Below are 20,937 nucleotides of genomic sequence, written 5' to 3' on the forward strand. Positions count from 1 at the left end.
TCTCCTTTGTGAACTGTCCGTAGCTGATTGGATAAGCCGTATGCTCAGGTTGGCCCGAGTGGTGGTGCTTAAGCGAGGATACACATAGTGACATGACGTCTCTCGCTGCAACCCGGGGCAGCGGAAAGTTGGACATGCATTGAAAAACACACTGGCACTCGTCTGTTTCCTCTTTTCCTCTGTTCTTCCCCAGACAAGTCAATGGTCCTTCACAATACTTGGAGATACATTACACGGACCCCCACAGCTGAGTCAAGCTCCATCAAGCACTCCGTCTCATTTTGCTGCTTGTTCCCGGCCATGAGAAGAGGAGTGGAACAGCAAAATAAGGGCTGAGTGATTTTATTCCAGGCGAACACATGAATGTCTCCGTGAGATAGCGGCTGTTTAAAAACTGGAACGTATAAAGATAATGAATATGAGTAAGAACGATGACGAGAAGTCGCCGCTCTTACAGGCAAGGCCGATTTTTATGAATACTGCAATATTGCTTTTTTTTTAAAAAGAGTCCCGATGTGTACAAATATATAAGTAAACAAACAATGTGGGATTGCCAGTGATGCGAGAAGTAATGGCAGAACGTACGCTTTGGGTAGACTGTTTCATTTCTTTCTACTAGACCATACAGGCATGTATATATATATATATATATATATATATATATATATATATATATATATATATATCACAGTGACGTTTGAGGGAATAGATTGTGAGAGTGAGAGGTGACTATAGATGAAGTACTGTTTTAGCTACAAACAGAGAACATGAGAAAAGTATGCAATGTTCTTTCAAATGTACTTTTCAGTGTAGTTTCAAAACAATGTGTTCCCCTAAATAATATAACGGTCACAACTGTGTTGCGTTGCATCTTCTCACACACAGAAAGAAAATCCCGTGTGTGTGAGAGGAACACGTGTGCCGTGTCAAGGCAGCCCAGCCTGCTTTAGTCGTCACCTGTAAGCCTCTTGAGCTCTTATATGAGATGGTGATGGGCTTATAATGTCACAGGAGATGGTGGGGGCTCTTCTCCCAGCAAGAGCATTAGTGCTGCTAAATGCAGTAATACCTGCAGGTCCAACTTGGGTATGCGGACGTTCCTACTTTGAAGCCTTGTTTTGTGGGGGATTTTTTGGTATTAGGTTGACTCTCAAACAATATAGTGAATGCACTTTTAGATTGTAGATATGTTTGGAAGGTTTAAGGCCCTCCTGAGCGGCCCACAGGTGCCAGCTACAGATCCTGCTCCTGCTCCAGCTCCTGCTCCTGCTCCTGCTCCTGCTCCTGCTCCTGCTTCTGCTCCTGCTCCTGCTCCTGCTCCTGCTCCTGCTCCTGCTCCTGCTCCTGCAAAGGTAAGAGTCTTTTCATTTGTATGTTTGATGGCAGTATGCACCGCAGCAGCCAGGACTGAAAAAAAATCAAATAGTGCACATGCAGCTTTTTATATACAGCAGACTAGTTACGTTTATTCCTCCTACGATCACAGCAGAGGCTTCTCATATCTTCCTCCATACATTCAGCCACTCAATACTCAGTGCCAGAGAAGAATCAAATGAAATAGTTTCATTACACAGACCTCATTGAAGTTGCTCATTACCCAACGTGCACTTTTTAAATCCATTTCATCTCAAGCACAGCTTGTTTTTAAAAGTGTCCATCAGATGAGGGAGCAATTTGTCAAATGCTAAATTCACTATTCTTTGAAAAGCGCTCTGGAAATTAAAATGTCTCTCTAATGGCCGCGGTTTGACTAATGGATCCAAGCGTCTGACTTTGTGGGAAAATGTTGATTTGTTGTGCAGGAGGAGAAGCCGGCTGATAATGAGAATGAAGCCAAGAAAGTGGACAAGCCACAGGGTAAGTCATTTGATACGCTGGAAGACAAGTTTTCTCTTGGAGCTAAATCTCTGCATGTACTTTTACATTTTCTTATTCCATAATTCCATGTTTGTATATCAATATAGACAAAGGACTTTTTTTTATGTAAGTCTAACAGCCATTTATGAAACTTGATCAAACCTTGTCCATTTTTTCCGCTTCTTCGACATCAACTTTGAGGAAAACATGTTACTTTACTGTCACATATATTCCAGTAAAGGTTATTATTCCCCCATACCAGTTATAATGCAATGGCTGACTGCAATGAATAGTTCAATGCTTCAAAACTCTCAGGTGTCTGCAGCTGCTTTTTTTTTACTGTGGGTACCAGGACAGAAGCTGAACAGTATTGGGATGCTTCAAATAACTGTAATTAGTCTTTCTCTGCACCTGTAAGGGAAGAAAAAAAGGGGAATTGATCAGGAGCAGTATTCACACCGGTATTGGCAGATGTTCAAAATGAGAAGTTTAACTTCAGAGAGACTTCCTCAGCCCTGCTGTGTCTGCACATTTCAACAAACTTTACTTGGAGAGACTTGAAAGTGGTCGACTTTTACGGTGTCACTTCGAGTTTCCTCATTTGTCTGATTGTGATGTAAAGATCAACGTATCAATAACTTCGCATGAATTCCTGTTTTAGTTCAATGTGAGGCCGATGTGATCAGTGCAAGGCCAATGGCAGCTTTTTTTTTTTTAATTAGGAATTAAGCATGAAGGAAGTTTCACTTGTTGGATTAAAATGTGAGAAATTTTAATTCCTGAATGTGTACAAATTATTGGACATCCATTTATTTGTGATCATTATTTACTTAGAACCGCAGGCCCCTGCACCGGCCTCTGCCCCGGCCCCTGCACCGGCCCCTGCACCGGCCCCTGCATCGGCCCCTGCACCAGCCCCTGCACCGGGCCCTGCATCGGCCCCTGCACCCCCATCTAACCCAGATCAGCCTGCACCTGAAGGGTAAGACAAAGCTCCTGGGGGGGGGGGGTTGCCTCTCCAGCTTCCATCTGTTGCACACACTCTCATAAGCAAACCATCATTTTCACCAACTGTGTTCTCTACTTGATTTCCTCTGCTGCGTTTAATCACGGTGAAGATGGCCCGAACGTAATGAGCAATTAAATAGAGCACCTACAGTGTATCCATCCTCCATAGTCTGAAATGTGCTTTAGCTTACCAAAACAAGTGTCTGCCAAGACACTGACTCCGCAATCCAGTGTCAAATTAATCACCCTGCGGATACTAATTAATCAGATTCACTGGCAGACGTGGCAGGAGGAGAAAACCCTCAGAGATGAGCGCAGCGTTTGAGATGAGCGCAGCGCGCAACATGCATATTAACAGAGGGATGACCACAAAGTGGATTAAAGGCTTTTCAGCTTTATAGATTTAAGGGGCTCTCCCCAGGTTTGCTCATGGCATGGAAATAAAAGCCACAAAGGCGACAGGTAGATTGTTACAGCTGATCAACAGTGTCATAAACCCAGGCACATTTCATCAGTGGTGGTAGAAGCTGGGGGCAATGGGCCGCTCGCTTGATGTGACCGATGTGAGTGTCAAAAAGCCTAAACATCCCAAGGTCAAGTTTAAACTCTACTGTAAATGTCTTTATAGCGTGTCTTTCTTTTCTTTTTTTTTCTTCGTTTTTTTTAACCAGTTTATATATTCTTCTCTCTTTCTTAGGAAAACTCGTGTTCGGAAACACCGTGTGAGCTTGTTCTCTGTTGCCAGATATTTGATGAGGCACATCAGCAAAATGAAAAACTATCCATCAGGGTACTTTAAGTCAGTGCAGTTTCTCAATCTGCCACCAGAGGGAAGCCTGCAGCTGCAGCTTTGACTGAAAGAGAAGTCCCATTCTTTTAATTTAGATACACAGGAGAGAAGATAGATCACTTGGATATTGTAAACCTGCACAGTATGACTGCAGTGTGAATTAGTGATTGAATAAGCTCTGGTGAAACAGTTACTGTACATTTACAACCCATCCTGCAGCCCCCATTGCCAACAACTCACCTACTAGACAGATTTTACACACATATGCACACACACACAGTGCACTATGGCATGCATACATGTACAAACACGCAACTTAAAAAGTAAAACAATCAAGTAATGCAAAACTTCAATGGCACCATTGATGTTGTTGTAATTGCCTGTTTTTTTTCGTTATGTAATAGGTTTTTCTAGTTAAATGGGTTATTAATTATGGAGCAGAAGCTTAAAAAAAAGAGGAATATTACAAGAAAACATTTTTTTATTCATCTGCAAAGCCCTTGATAATCCTTTCTTAAATGCCCACTGCAAGGAAAGATAACTACTTTAATATATTACATTTTAATGACAATGACAGTGCTTACTTTTGACTTTAAAGATAAGTTAAAGATACTTATTTAAAGTATTGTTGTGTGGTTACTTCTGGGGGAACCATTAGTAATTACAGGTTGCATAGTCATTTTCTGCAGTCTGTAAAATCTAATTATTCTGTAAAATACATTATACAGTAGGAGCAAAACTATTGCTATGCTAAAAATGCAAAAGTGGGTTTTTTTGTTTGTTTTTTTAAAAGGGAAATCTCTGCACACGAGTGTCGATTTAACTAACTGTGTTGATGACATTTTCAGACAGGAAGCGGCCCCTCCTCCTCCTCCTCCTCCACCCATAGTCATCAACCGGTACTCCGATGACCAGCTCAGAGCCATCGCCAAACTGATGAGAGACCGACAGCAAATCTACCGGGAAAAGGTTTCCGATCCACATGCATCATCGCCTGAAATAACCCCTCCTGTCAGTGAGTAGCAACCTGTAATCGTTCGTCTGTGCGAACACACTTTGAAGCATAATTTGACCTTTTGACCCCCGAGGTCTGAATTAAAGATGTACGAGGAGTTGCCTGGTTTATCCTTTTCAGCTCCACTGTTACGCAAAGATGACTACGCCAGACTCATCGAGGAGAGGAAGAGGAAAGCAGAGGAGGACCGGGTAAAGAAGGAGGAGGAGGCTAAGAAGAAGAAGGAGGAACAGGAGAAGAAGAAGAAGGAGGCCGAGGAGAAGAAGAAGCTGGAGGAGGAAGCGAGGAAGGTAGCAGAAGCCCTCGAGGAGAAAAAGAAGGTGCCACTGAAGACGAGGCTAAAAGAGACCACCTGGATGTTGGTGGACGCCATGCTGAAGCCGCTGGAGGACAGTTTGGACAGAGTACTGGGGAAGACCATCGACCCCTTCACAGACCGCCGCTACATCGCGTGGCTGAGCGTGGTGACCCTGGCCTTCAACTACAACTTGTGGTTCACGACGGCCCGGCTGTCGTTCCCGTACCACAGCGAGGGCGCCATCCCTTACTGGGTCGCCGCAGACACACTGGCTGACCTCGTCTACCTCTCTGACTCCATCTTCTTCCAGCCCCGCAAGCAATTCGTCAAAGGCGGAGACATCATCGTGAGTGTGAAATAATCCTAACATACACATATCAAGGCCAATCAAGATATTGTAAAAAGAAAAATCATGTGGGGTTTTTTTTTGGTTTTTTTGCTTTCCTCTCCAGCAAGACAGAATACTTACGAAAAGTCACTACAGAGAAACTGAGCGATTCCTGGTATTGTATCATAATTCTCCGTACTTTTGGACTTTGGAATAAATGAAGTGAACAACCTAACGTCACCATCCTTCCTCAACAGTTTGACATCGTTTCTCTCCTACCGCTTGACTTGTGCTACTTCCTGTTTGGATTTAAATCTGTTTTCAGAGCCAATCGGATACTGAAAGTAAGTTTCCCCACAGTGTGAACTCCTGGTTAAGGTTGTTTAGCTTCTGATTTAATTTCTTTTCTTTTTATTTGTTTCCAAGGTGGATACCTTTTTTGAGTTCAGTGATCGCCTTGAAAGCATTATGGCCAAAGCTTACATCTGGAGGTAAGTCATGATTTTCACCACAGACTCTTTATCACTTGAGTATAGTATTACTTGGGCATTTCCTACACCCTACCCTACAGTAGGAGCCGGTTCTAACTGTCCTAACTGACCAACAAAGAGTGAAATTGGAGTGTTTAACGCTTCTTTCAGAGTGATTCGCACCATCGGTTATCTCCTCTTCATGCTCCACATCAACGCCTGTTTCTACTATGTGGCTTCGGACTATCAGGGCATCGGCCAGACTAAATGGGTCTACTCTGGCAATGGCAGCGCGTGAGTTCCATACATGTACATCCATCCTCTCTCATTGAATCTGTGGCTAATTAATGATATTTTAAAAAATTAATTAATTAATCAATGCATTCACAAACAATCCCACAGCAGGTTCTTTTTTTTTTTTTGCACAACAACAGGGACTATTGAAAGTTATTTGTTTGATGCACTCTAATAAAGCTCCAAGTTTCTTTTTAAAGTGCCAAAATTTGACAAATTCAAATTGAAAATTAAAAAAAAAAATAGACTTTACATTGTATTTTCTATCTTTGCTGCTGCTGCTGCTGCTGCAGTTACCTCAGCTGCTTCTTCTATGCGGAGAAATCCCTGCTGATGATCGCCGAGTTGCCTGTTCCAGACTCCATGTTTGGACAGATCTTTCAGATGGTGAACTACCTTTTTGGGGCATTCTTTATGTCCGTCATTCTCAGCCAGGTAGTTCCTTTCTTACTTGAGCTTTGTGATCATTTGCCATCTATTTATTTCTTTTAACTTCGATTTTGTTTTCGTCTTTTTGTCTTGAGCGGCAAAAAAATCACAAGAAAAACATGTTTTAAAAAACCATTTAACCTCAAGGGAACCAAAAGGAATATTTCACGAGTCCGAATTTAATGAAGATTTTTTTTGTTTTTGAAGCCAGACACTCAAAAACAAAGAAAATCCTACGCTGCCCATAAATAGAGAGTAAAATTGTTTGACCCGCCCCCTCCTCCCCACCCTCTTCACAGGTACCTGCGTTCTTACTACTTCGCCGTTCGCAGTCTGATCAACATCGGGGGTCTTAACGAACCCCACACCGTCTTTGAGATTACCTTTCAGATGACTAACTTTTTCATGGGCGTCTTTGTGTTCTCCAGTTTAATTGGACAGGTAACTGACTCGTTGAGTCCGTAGCGTGAGTCCAGCGCCTAGCATCCTCAGTCCATCGAGAAAAATCCCACCGAATTAACGTTTGTGAAGTAGATTCATCGTCAGTATTGTTTTTCATCTGTCTCGGTAATGGAGATGAATCATGAGCAACAATACAGACATGAAATAGTCTATAAACCACACTAATGCCCAACTATCTTTGTCTGTATTTGATTTCCTGTGGTGTGTTTATTGTCAAAACGCTTGTTAAGAATGTATAGTTGTACATTATACAAGCCGACTTGGGCGAGACTCAACGTATTTAATAAATCTTGTCTTTCATCTCAGATGAGGGACGTCATTGGTGCCGCTACGGCAGGACAGACATATTTCCGTTCTTCAATGGACGGCACTGTGGCCTACATGGTGACCAACCGTATCCCAGGCATGGTGCAGAACAGAATCCGTACTTGGTACACCTACACCTGGGACGCTCAGGGCATGTTAGGTCTGTATCAGGAAGTGTCTTGCAGGCCACTATTAACAGGAATGTTACCCCCAGTTCAACCTCGGGAGGCTGCACTGCAGTTAAAGCAGTTTGATCCATAATCGTTGTGTAGAAAATGAAAATATTTCATACCTGCTCTGAGAAATTCAACCATCATAGCAGCATAATTCTATGTGCGGCCTGTGCTTCTCAAAAGACGCTAGTGATCGATCTTCTCATTTCTAGATGAGTCCGAGCTTTTGGATAAGATGCCTCTGGTGATGAGAACTGCTATTGCTGTGGACATCAACTTGGCAACCTTCCAGAAAATCGATCTGTTCAAGGTGCAAGAACAGCCGGTGCCCAACACCACTCAGCCGTACAAAGATCCCAGAGATCAGTCTCAGAAATGTTGCTGAATGTCTCCACAGGGTTGCGACCAGCAGATGTTGGTGGATATGTTACTGCGACTTCAGTCCATCATCTATCTCCCCGGTGACTTTGTTGTGAAAAAGGTGAGTCGATGTATGAATATTGTACAATTCGAAAAAAAAACACATTTCTTTTCAAATGTCAATATTATTGTTTTTCACATTTCCGCAGGGCGACATCGGTAAAGAGATGTACATCATCAAAAGTGGCGCCGTGCAGGTGGTGGGAGGACCCGACAACAGCATCGTGTTTGTGACGCTGAAGGCTGGCTGCGTGTTCGGAGAGATCAGGTAATACACACAAACACACACATGTTTACTTCCGTCCTGGAGCGTTCATTCAGAAAGATGAGAATTTGTACATTTTTAAGTTTATGTGTTTGTAAATGAGGCCAATCAATGTGACACATAATTATTCTAATTGCTTCATAAATAATATATAATTGTTGGTTGAAATCTGCTCACTAAACATTTGATGATCGTACATCAAAGATTTTAAATATTCTTTAAGTAATTGTTGCTATCGATCACCCTATATAATGTATATTGATGCTTGTCCATTTTGTAGTAAAACTTGAATTTACACCGATTTCTAAACTTTGTGACCTCAATCAACAAAACCACTATTTGACACTTCCTGTCATCGAAGTCTCTTGCAGTCTTCGAAAGACGGCGGCAACAGGCGGACGGCCAACGTCAAAGCCTTCGGTTTCGCCAACCTCTTTGTGCTGGAGAAGAAGGATCTGTTCGACATCCTGATCCACTACCCTGAGTCTCAAAAAGTGCTAGCCAGGAAGGGCAAGTGAGTTTCTGATGGGAGGCGACGCTGCCGCCGGTCACTGTAGGAGGACAGTTTCATCGACTTGTTTACAGCCTGTCAACATGCAGCACATCTGGCAGATGGAAATATGTTACTGTCTTCCTTTCATGAAGAAAATCTCAGGGGGGTTTTTTAGGGGGGGTTTTTTGTCTGTATGTATGCGTTTTGCCAACTTTTCTCTAAATACTATCCACCCGAATCCATTACATTTTGAGAGTGATTGGTTCAAAGGTGAACGTCCAAGTCACGGAAACGCGGTCAGTTTTAATTCAATTGATGTCAAACCAGATGTCAAAATGTTCCATTTTCAATTTTCTATCCTGATCACGTCATGGCGAAAAATACCCCCCTGATCTTTGACCACCACTCCCCAACCGCTAACCAGGGTAATGACGTCACTACACCACGTGGCATTTCCGAGGATAGGGAATTGAAGATATCAATCTGATTCAAACTGACTGTGTTTTTGAACTTTCTGTGACCTAGAGTTTGACCTTTGACCCCAATCACTGGCAAAATGTAATGGAACCATCCCTGGATAGGGACAAATTATCCCTGAACATTTCATGCAATTCTGGAGAATGGTTTTTGAGAAGAATGTGTAAAATATGTACAGTACATACTAAATATAACTAAATACACAATGACAAAAACATAGACTTTGCCCCAACCTTTGTTGGCAGAGTTATAACGGGACAAGAAAACACATTTTTACATTTTAGAAATGCTGCTTCAATCATGTATGAACTGACTATTTATTGACAAAATGTTGCTCCGATGCAAACATTCTCACAGAAACAGAGAATCCAAAAGACTGCAACTTTAGAGCATCTCTGCTGTGTTCCTCATGAAATGTCTTTGTGTGCAGGAAACTGATGAAGGCCAAGGGTCCGGCTGCAGCTAAAGCCCAAGAGGACAAGAAGAAAGGACTGGCGCTGTTCGGACCCAAACCGCCCACACCCAAGCTGCTGCGAGCCATGGGAGGAAATTTGAACAAAGGCTTTATGGAAAGAATGAAGGTGACTACATTTAGATAATCTCTCCCAGAGAAAAACTGCAGGATCGCTGTGGTACTGACTGTTTTCCATTCTGCATCCACAGGCTTCAGCTGGTGTCAAATGAAGACAATATTGAGCTTTATTTTTTTTTAAACTACCAAAAAAAACTCCTTTTTGGGAGGGAAATGTATATTCAGCCTTCTATAGCTCGTATTTACCGAGGGCAGCTTCTGTAATGCTGAGATTATTGTTTGAACTGAGATGGACTGATTAACTTGTCTGATTTGATTTCCTGAGTACTTTACTGAAAGAAGACTGGGCACTGAGACACACGTGATCAAATAGAAATGAGTTGAATCAAACGTGTCTGCTCGTCCCTGTGTCACACCCGTATTAACTCATCGATGTCCAAACAAGTTGTGATGGCAATATTAGAACCGTGACACTGTCAGTGACTTTTAACTGCTGCTTTACATGTTGTTTCAGTTTTCACATATTCGCCCTGGCGCAGGTGTCTGCAACCTTTTCACCTTTTACTTCCTCAGGAGTCTCGATTAAAAAAAAAAAAAAAAAAAGCTATATGGCTAAAACCACTTGAAACAGCTAAAAATGTAACATACCATTCTGACTTTTTGTTATGAAACTAAACAATTAGATTAAGATGCAGTCCGATGTTGAATGTTTCTGCAGCTCCGTACAGATTTATTTGGTGGAAAGTTGCAGGAATGGCTCTTCCGGTGATAAAAGGTTTCAGACACCAGAAGTGGTAGATATGACCAACTACTGAAATGTGGCAGCAACGTTTTTAATTGCAGTTAATGTGTGTTTGAATAAATACAACCTGATTGAATTGCATTCGCTGATGTGTTAGTTTGTGTTGACACAGCCTGGGTTCCTGCGCAGGTCGTCGGTAATCCGGTTAGCTTGGCGGGGACGTGTGGAAGTCTGATTAACTAAGTGGTCACTCTTCTCTTGTGAGGCCTGAAATAACCTCAGTCACGTCGAACTTTCACCTCGGATACATTCATACAGCTGTGAGTCAGCCCCAAGGTGTTTCAAATTGTAACTCATACTCATCATTGCTCTCAGTAGTTTAAACTTAAGCTCAAGATATCAGCAAGGAATTTATCTTCTATATTAATTATCATTTCATGATGATAATGGAAGGTGGTTGAGGTGTTCAGTCGCCGCATTTTGGCTGAAAATAGCACCGCAGGCATTAACTCAGCAGCGGCCACGATTGTTGATCTGTTTGTTGACTACGGGAAGATAGAGGGAGTGTCTTCAGGGAATTAATTGCCCCAATCTGTTGCGCGGATGCGAGGCAAGGAGTTCAAGGCTCTCAGGGTTGCTTCTTCGAAAGGACTGGAGCAGACGGGCGGGGCCGCTCGCAGAGCCTCGCCATGTTCAGTACGTTGAAAAGATGGATGGGGGCTCCTGAGCCTCCCGCGGCCCAGAATGCTGCTTCACCCTCGGCCTCAGCTCCACCACCGAAGGTAAGAACTGATGATAGTACATGACATGTTTTGGACGTCAGTTTACTCCCAGTCAGTGCGTCTGACAGATGCATTCAAACTAAATTCTGACAGCATGGTTGACTATATATAAACATTGTATACATAACAGTTCTTGGGCGGATCTCCACAGAGAATTTTCCGTCAATTCAGGTCATTTTGAAACAATAAATTGTGAATCCTTTTGTGATTTTGGCCATTTGAAGTGTTTGAAATGTCCTATATAATTGTGTTTATTTCTACTGTCGTTAAGATTTCAGAAAACTTAAATAGTGATCAAAGACATTGAGTTGGAATTCTTAATTTCAGTCTTGTCTCATCTTTCTATACATTATCTGGATCCAACCGGGAGGTACAGCTGCTCCTTCAAGAGTTTAAAAAAAGATCCAGAAAGGATTGATTGTATTGTCATTTGGGCCGTCGGCCAGTTAAAACACTTCAAGGTGAGGGTTTCCCTTGCATGCTGCTGGTTGTGTATTTATAGGAGGAGAAGCCACCTGAGAAGAAAGATGAAAAAGCAGAGCAGCCAAAGAAAGAGGAAGAAAATAAAGAAGTGAAGAAGGAAGAGGAGCCCAAGAAAGAAGAGACAAAAACAGAACCAGGTTATTGTGTTTCCTTCCTCGTATACACGTCACTGCATGCATCTATATCGTGTTGTTTCCTGCCTTTGTGTTCTTCGCTTTTGTTTTGAGCCAACATAGCAGACAGCAGATTATTCACGGCTCCATCTGTGCTGATTTTCTCTCCCGTACAAAGACAAAGAGAAGGACGTTCGCAGGCAGAAGGCAGTGGACAGTAAACTGGGATAAAACACAGACAGTGAGCGCAGTCCAGTGAAGGTCTGAGGTGTAGTTATTCTGAGACTTCCTGTGTGAGAGCGAGATGAAGGCGCGGAATACCCATAATCCATTGTAAACCAAAGTTTTCAACATGATTCAACAAAGTTGTGCAAACACCAAGTTCTTTGACCCAACTTCAGTCTCAAGGATCTTTAAAATTAACTTGATATGGCAATAATTGAAACAAAGCATCGCACTGACCAAAAACACAGATATTTCCAAAATGATCCCTCATAAAGTCCCTAAATTTGATAAAGTTCTCATTGCATTGCATGCCGTCGTTCACCACACTCCTGTATATAATGTATTATTTTGTAACGGAAAAAAAAAAAGTACATAAATATGACTCATTGAAAGCATCTATTGGGAAAATTGGAATTCTTTCATGTATACAATGCTTTGCTCAAACATTCAATCCAAAAACACATAGGGAATACATGCAAGCACAATGAGAGCGGACTCGCTTGCTAAAAAGCCTCAGAAGAACAATCAAGGTCATGAATAGCAATAATAATCTCCTGCCTTCTGATATTGATGGTTTGCAGATGATCTGGTTCTACTGAACTTTTATAGTTGCAACAGATGCTCTCAGTATGGCAGAGATCATGACATCAAATATTAGGCTAAGAAAAGCCATATAATGGTAGTTAGAAGCACTGGGGACAGGAAATCAAGTTTTCTGACTTTTTATTTGTCTTATAGTCCTCTTACGGTCTGTGAGGAAATTAAATACTGAGGTCCTGTCATATCTGATGATTGGGTTGATGACAAAAATGTCTATTGGCAGCGTTGTGGAATATATTCCCATTCAACATAATGATTAGTGATTAGGAAGTATTCTATGCGCTCGGATTCGGTCAAAAACAATCCCAACATTTTAAGACAAGATTTTGTTTGCAGATCCTGCAGCTCCTGCTCCTGCAGCTCCTGCTGCTCCTGCTGCTGCTCCTGCTACTGCTGCTACTGCTGCTGCTACTGCAGCACCTGCTACTGCAGCTCCTGCAGCACCTGCTACTGCAGCTCCTGCAGCTCCTGCAGCTCCTGCTGCTCCTGCTGCTACTGCAGCTCCTGCTGCTCCTGCTGCTCCTGCTGCTGCTACTGCAGCTCCTGCTCCTCCCGACAATCCAGAGGGGGCTGAAGGGTAAGAATGGACCATGCACTGATAGTAAACGTCCAAGTCACTGAGAAAGTTTCAATACTCTCCAGCTACTTGCAAGTGTGCAAGCCAATGTAATTTATGACTAAATATGTCAGTGTGCTTTCAGCACTTTCAAGTCATTTTTTATTGGATTAATTGTCCAGAGTCACATTGTTCCAGCTGTGTTGGGTGTCACTGCTTCCTGTTCTGTGGGTCGGATAGCAGATGAATGCATGGATTTAGTGTAGGATGATTGAGAATGAAATCAAATCTGACAGAACCTTTTTTTGTCACAGAAAAATAGACTGAAAACCAGAATCCTCATAGAAAACAAACACATACACAGGAAGAACATGACATCTCCACATGTTTGCATGCAGTGCACTGCCCTTCCCATTTATCCTGACCGGTAAATATAAAACAAATATTATTTTGCATGTCATCTCTCAAAGATAAAGACATATTTAAAAATACCTCTTGAGTGTGTGAAAAGGTTGGAAAAAATATTTGTGAACTTGAACTCCAGAGCAGTGTGAAGCACATCAAGTCCCAAGCAGTGGTTTGTTAGCAGCTATATAAACATAACACATGCTTGTTGCTGTACTACATCAGCACATCTGAACACATTAGCTTCAACGCACGATTTGCCTGGCATGTCCCTCCTTTCTCCACCGCCAAACCTTTCACCTGTCCTCACAGTGAGACGAGGCTTCTGGCCAGCCAGCATGTTTGCTGCGGCAGCGGAGAAGCCACGGCCACAGCATGTGACTCCCAAAGCAGCAAAGGAGATTATGAGATTAGTGGTATTTGTGACTGAGAATGATCAAGGATAGCCTTCACATGGAGCTGGTTTCCAAGAATGTAATGTGTTATCATGGATGGATGGAAAGCTGCAAAATTTCATGCTTGCACATCACGCTGATGGTGGGGTTTTCTTTGGGCAGGGTGAAACCCTTTGAAATGTTCTGATCCTGCTCTTGAGACCAAGTAAAAAGGAAACAATACCTCCGTTTATCAAAACAACTATATGACATCAATGCAATCTTTTAGCGGTGCTCATTTTATCAATGTTTTAACTTTTGTTCCTGTTTTCAGTGAAGAAGTCCCTCCACCTGTGGTTTATAGCCGCTTCACAGACGACACCTTGAGATGGGTCATCAAAAGGTTAAGGGAGAAGCAGCAGATGCTCAAAGAGAAGGTCGGTGACCCCTACGCCACATCTCCAGAAATCACTCCGCCTGTCAGTAAGTGCCCAACATAAACAAAAAAAACCCCAAAAACTACAGATAAGTGACATCACAGCTGTGTGACAGTTCTTCTCAACCTCTTGTCTGGTTTCGTCCGACCAGCGCCCATTTACAAGAAGGACGACTACATCAGACTGAAAGAGGAGGAGCGGGTAGCCAAGGAAGAAGCGGAGAAAAAAAAGGCAGAGGAAGCAGCAAAGAAGGCGGAGGAGAAGAAGAAAAAAGATGAAGAGAAACGACTGGAGGCCGAGAAAAAGGCGGAGGAGGAGAGGCTGGCAGAGGAGGCCAGAAAGAAAGCAAAGATCCTCCCAGAACTCAACTGCTTCTGTTTTGACGTCCTCTTCCGACCGCTGGAAGAGAAGATAGACGCCATCTTGGGAACCTCCCTCGACCCTTTCACAGGCAGGCGGAATCAATGCTCTACGTTTCCTTATCTTGTCATTCAACTCCTCTAAATCCTGTCTCCCTCTCACTTCAGATCGCCGCTACATTGCCTGGCTGAGCGTCGTCGCCGTAGCCTTCAACTACAACCTCTGGTTTGCCACCGCCCGACTGGCTTTCCCTTTCCATAACGCCACCTTCAACCCGTACTGGGTGTTCTTTGACGTCCTCAACGACATTGTCAACATTATTGACATCGTGATATGGCAGCCCCGACTTCAGTTTGTCAAAGCCGGAGACGTTATCGTAAGTCACGTAAAGTTGTGAAAACACCTAAATCCAACCCTGTAAACTGAGATATTTGTTTCTTGCAGAAAGATAAAGCGTTGTTGAAGACGCATTACCGAAAATCGACGAGATTTAAGGTGAGCCACCAGTAGCACCCACAACTTTGCCTCTAATGACCCGACATGTCTGATCCTGCAGGGCTATTCTCAATCCTTTAACCTGTGAAAAATTTTATTTTTCCAATCTGAGAGCAGACAAGGGCCCTTGTACCCTCATAAGCCCTCCCTGGTCTTAAATCATTACTTTGGCACATTTAAGAAGAACAAGATCCATGTCCATAGCAAGAACGTGGATCTGGAAAGAAAGTTTGGCAACAGTTTTCAGAGTAACAACAAAATGGAACTTCAAAATGGCAAAAAGTGCAAATATAATCTGTCAAGGATTGCTGATTGGAGAAGGAATCATTCGGCCAGAAGCTGCAGTTTAAGTTACAGGAGTTTTCTTAACTAGAAGCATTGGGTGAATTGTTGGGGGGGGGGGGCTGTGTTTGCCGTCCAGACAAAAACCCAAACACAGAGAAAAGCCCAGGGCTTAACATAAAAATGGAACATTGAAAATCACAGCAACAGAACCACAATGAACCGGCAAATGAGACACGCACAAGAAACAGCCAGTAAATCCTGCAGCCGCCAGGTGAAGACAATCTCACAATCAGGCACAGGTGAAGCACATCAGGGCCGGGAGCTGCGATCAGACACGAGGAGGGGAAGTCAAGGAGCCTGAAATGAGACAGAGCTAGAATTCTGTGGTGTACGTCTTTGAAAACAAATGTTTGGGAGGCAGATGTCTTAGACGGCATTGAACGTTGCATTCAGTTAAAAAACAAAAAAAAGTTCCCCACACTTGTCCCGCATTGTGGATGAAGTGTTTTTGCATTTGTGACATTTTCCTTTCTGTTGTGGTTGAATAACTGAATGGACAGAATTCAGCTATAGACGTTTGCATAACATGTTGTTGTCACCTGCAAAAAAAACAAACTGTCATGATATCATAAAAAACACATTGCATTTTCATTGTAAAATTCAAATAAAGTGCAACTGCCAATGATTAAAGTGAAAGTGTTATTTTTAATCTGAAGACCTGAAGAGCTGTGTTTATTTAATCATGTGACTCAGTCTCCATTACATGTAAGTTACATTCACTTGTAAAAATGTCAAAATAAAATAAAAAGCTGTTTATTATCTTGATTTCTATTTAGGGAGAAGCAGAAAATCAGACAGGAAGTAAGATCAAGCCTAAACAGTATTCCATGTTTTGAAGATAAGTGAATAAACTAATGAAGGGAGATGAACTTATTTGTTTGGTCTTGAAATGACGATCCATTTCCATGTGTCTGTTCAGTATGACATCTTCAGCATCATCCCCTTCGATCTTCTCTGCCTGAAGTTTGAATTCTCGTCTATTTATCGACTGAACCGCTGCATCAGGGTAACATTAGTTTTCCTCTCTCAAGTTTTTTGTTGTTTTTTGTTAAGACGAGGAACTTCATTTTACAGCATTTTCCTGATCCAAATACTTTCTTGTGTGTTTCAGATCGAGTCCTTCTTTGAGTTCAGCGATCGACTGGAGAGCATCATGGCCAAAGCTTATATCTGGAGGTAAACATTCAAACGGAGTCAAACCTTTTGAGTTATTTTTCTTCCTTCCCCTTTAAGCAGACACAACCTTCCCCCCCATCTCCGTTGACTTTGCTCTTATCTGTCTCCTGCAGAGTAGCACGCACCACCGGCTACCTGCTCTTCATGCTGCACCTCAACGCCTGCGCCTACTACGTCGCCTCGCTGTCCCAAGGCCTCGCGTCGACGACATGGGTGTACAGCGGGAATGGAACAGCGTGCGTTTTGCTTTGTTTTTTATTGAGGCTCTCATACTGCAGACGGGATTTTCTGTGTGTTTCATACTATTTTCTGGTTTAAAACGGATTTTCAGATTTATCATTTATCATTCCCACTAAAGTTCAATTCACCATTTAATTTGTCTTGATTTCACATAGAACATAATTTATTTTTTTTTATATCTAGATATAGTTTTTATTATGACTCCTTTTCAAATTATATTGAAAGTGGAAAGTGTTTAAATCTACAAAGAAAAAGAACTGAAATTTCAACTCAGTGTCATTTTTAAAGGGTCTGCATTGTGCTACGTACTGTAAAAAGTCTAAGTTGCAAGCCTCTTTAATTTTTGTTGCAATTAAAATTGCAAGAAGTCACTCAAACGTTGTATTTAAGCGGCAACACAAAATTTGTACATTTTTCTTGACGTTTTAAAAAGTTCCTTTCGGTCCGTAATGACCTGTATTTAAATTGTTCTTCCTCCTCAGGTACCTGCGTTGTTACTACTATGCGGTGCGCAGTCTGATCAACATCGGGGGTCTCCCAGAACCAATCACCACCTTCGAGATCACCTTCCAGATGCTCAACTTCTTCATTGGCGTCTTCGTATTCTCCAGTTTGATTGGACAGGTACGACGACGACGTCCGGCGTTCTCCAGCGTCTTGAATGTCGATACGTTCTCACATCCTCTCACGTTCCCTCAGATGAGGGACGTGATCGGAGCAGCCACGGCGGGTCAGACGTATTACCGGGCGTCGATGGACGGCTGCGTCGAGTACATGAACAAATGCACGATCCCCAAGCTGGTCCAGAACCGAGTGCGGACCTGGTACAACTACACCTGGGACTCTCAGGGCATGTTGGGTAAGAACCGTAAACCACTCTCCAAATCAGTTATTTCAGATGTGTCTCAAATTGCCATATTTTATGACTATATTGTATTTTTTGTATCCTCTCTGAAATAAAATCCACAATAGAATGGTTTCCAAAACCAAATCTGTACTCTAAAATAAACCGCCCAGTTCTTTAAAAACTAAAATCATACATCTTTTGAAAACAGTGACATGAAAACAATGTTACTTTTGAACTTGTGAAGTTAATCATCCTGTGTGCCTGTCTCTTTAAGAGGCAAGGCGCAAAGATCACTATCCTGGGCGCCAAGTTGTTTTTTTTCTCCCGCCGATTTTCGCCGCCAAACCAAATACGCATAAAAGCACATCAAGACATGTGGAAAATGTGGGAATAGTGTTGTCATAACAATTCGGCAAACCGTTTCTGCAAAAAAAAAAAAAAATGCCAGTCAAAGCGGATGGGATTTTGGTGAAGATGAGTCCATGTAAATACAAAACACATGAAAAATGCAGAAAATTGGTGAATAATTTGCTTTGACGTTTGTTCATGATTCGAGAAACCATTTCCGTAAAAAACTGCAAAAAATTAACAAATCATTTCTATTCAACTTGCTTCAGTTACTGTGGAGTTGCTGAAAGTTCAACCTGAACCTTGTGCCCCCTGCAGACGAGTCTGAGCTTCTGGATAAAATGCCTCTGGTGATGAGAACCGCCATCGCCGTCGACGTCAACCTGGCAACCTTCCAGAAGATCGCACTGTTTCAGGTAGAATTTAAAAACTCAAATATTTCCCAACCTGTACATGACGTTACAAATGCAGTTGAACAGTTTTTGGATGACAGTTATAATACATCCTGCCAGGATAAGAATCTGACGGTTACAGAGAGACAGTGGAATGCAAACATATAGATGTTTTGGGGGGTTTTTTTTCGTTCAAAAATATTTGAATAACTCAGGTCTGTTTATTGTAAATGAAGAAAACAGCTGGAGAAGATAAGTGTCCACACTTCCTGCTCTCTCTCAGGGCTGCGACCAGCAGATGTTGGTGGACATGTTACTGAGGCTCAAGTCAATCGTCTACCTACCTGGAGACTTCGTCGTGAAGAAGGTGTGTGTGTGTGTGTGTGTGTGTGTGCGTGTGTGTGTGACCTTCATGAAGGTCGTACAGTAAGCAAATGAAAAGCAAATGTCAGTTTAATCTCATGAACTAATTAAAACCATAATGAGCTGGTTTTAAAAAAAAAAATTAATCTGAGGAAAACTGCAAAACATAAATATCACACACTTAAGTTTTAGTTTTCTGATTTCCTCTGCAATTACAGATGTAAATACTAAAATATACCTCCTTTTTACATCATATTTTTAAGCAACTGTGACAGACTGGCGACCTGTCCAGGGTGAATCCTGCATTATGAGTCCAGGTCTTTGTGCAGATTGGAGATGAATAAAACACGTCTTTCCTCTCACGATGCATTCTTATCACTTGGCACTAAATCAAAAAGGTTAATATTTTTGTATATTCAAAAGGCTACAAGCCCACCGCTTACGGCCACTTTGAAACGGAGTTGCTCCTCCGCAGGGCGACATCGGCAAAGAGATGTACGTGATAAAAAGCGGAGCGGTGCAGGTGGTGGGAGGACCCGACAACAGCATCGTGTTCGTGACGCTGAAGGCTGGCTGCGTGTTCGGAGAGATCAGGTCAGTGTGCAGCTTTGGGAAAGCGGCGGGTCGCTCTGACCACCGGGCCCGTCGAGTGGCTGTAGGCCCACGCTGCTCCTCCTCCTCTCCCGCCAGTTTACTCCAGTCGGCTAAAGACGGAGGGAACCGGCGGACGGCCAACGTCCGAGCTCACGGCTTCGCCAACCTCTTCGTCCTGGAGAAGAAGGACCTGTTCGACATCCTCGTCCACTACCCGGAGTCGGAGAAAGTCCTGGCCAGGAAAGGCCGGTGAGACGCCTTTTCATAGGACGCTTTTTAGACGGGGCGTCGCGAGAGTCTACAAAAATACAATTGAGTCTTTCGCTTCAGTTTAAAGCTTTCTCAGACAGTTCATAGCAAAGGTAAATAAAATGACGCTTTCCAATACCACTGATATATTTTTAAACCACACTGGGAATTTTAACCATCTTCATAAACTCTTTTTTTTTTCCTTTAAAAATTTTCCCAGGTAAGCTGTGAATGATTCTCGCCGCTTCCATTTAAATATATCTACATTTTATTCGAGCAGATCACGTTTAGAGGTTTAATGGGCTGATTTATTTTCTGCCTAGATCACAACAAAATGTTGGTTTTAAATAGATTATATTTGGTTCAGTGTGTTCTGCAATAAAATCAATGGTGTGCATGTGTGTGTGTAGGAAACTGGTCAAATCCAAAGCTCCAATCCCAAAAACCACCGAGGAAAAGCCGAAAGGTCTGAATGCGTTTGGACCGAAACCACCGACGCCCAAGCTGATGAAACTCTTTGGAAAAATGCGCAAAGAACAGAAGGTGACAGTCACACTCTTTGAATTGTGTTCAGTGTTCTCATCGTGTTACAATCATCATCAGCGTCATCATCTATTTTTCTCTTCTGCCCACAGAAATAAAAATAAAATTGAGAGCAGGACGTGTGGTCGTTTCCGGAGCCAGCTCATTCCGTACGTTTTTACTCGTAAAGAGTCGTTTAGTGTGACTTTTTGTTCAGCAATCATCATAAACCAGCAGGTTCCCTCACATTAAATCATTGTAGATACAAATCTGATCAGTCAGCAGCTGAAGGGTAACATTATGATTGGACACTGTAGAATATGGGATTTTTTTCTTCCAAATGAAACAAGGTTATGTTTACTACAAAATGTGTTGTCGGTTTTATTTTCATCACTGGGCCTAATGCGTATTCATTATTCATGTGAAAGCAAATGAATACACTGGTACTTTCTGCCTTTATTTGTCGAGTTTGTATACAAGGAGGACTTTAAAGATACAGTATGTGAGATTTATTAAATACCACCTTTGAGCAGTGGGTGGCAGCAGTGAGCCACTTGCTATTAACAGAACTTCAACTCGGCATCATTTTAACATCTGTCGCTTTCTGAGGAAACAGCGATCGAGTGACACCTTGTGGTACGAAGCAGTATTACAAGATGGTGGGACACACCG

General features: G+C 42.4%; 1 protein-coding gene across 1 annotated transcript; it reads left to right on the forward strand.

Moving 5' to 3' along the window:
- Positions 1-1,187: 1,187 nt before the first annotated feature.
- LOC308143902 (uncharacterized protein) lies at positions 1,188-20,384 on the forward strand (the record flags this gene model as incomplete). Its single annotated transcript, XM_080514844.1, has 33 exons — positions 1,188-1,352; positions 1,803-1,857; positions 2,692-2,839; positions 4,504-4,670; positions 4,791-5,314; positions 5,421-5,471; positions 5,554-5,640; positions 5,723-5,787; positions 5,938-6,060; positions 6,789-6,930; positions 7,258-7,417; positions 7,643-7,740; positions 7,828-7,911; positions 8,000-8,118; positions 8,477-8,629; positions 9,516-9,666; positions 10,549-10,555; positions 12,980-13,139; positions 14,232-14,380; positions 14,486-14,785; positions 14,862-15,070; positions 15,139-15,189; positions 16,454-16,540; positions 16,646-16,710; positions 16,824-16,946; positions 17,433-17,574; positions 17,650-17,809; positions 18,464-18,561; positions 18,821-18,904; positions 19,376-19,494; positions 19,591-19,743; positions 20,154-20,286; positions 20,379-20,384. The coding sequence occupies 33 exons, from the start codon at positions 1,188-1,190 to the stop codon at positions 20,382-20,384; spliced, it is 4,338 nt and encodes a 1,445-aa protein (XP_080370970.1).
- Positions 20,385-20,937: the final 553 nt, after the last annotated feature.

Source organism: Blennius ocellaris (genome assembly GCF_963422515.1).
Source record: "Blennius ocellaris genome assembly, chromosome: 19".
Classification (NCBI taxonomy): Eukaryota; Metazoa; Chordata; class Actinopteri; order Blenniiformes; family Blenniidae; genus Blennius; species Blennius ocellaris.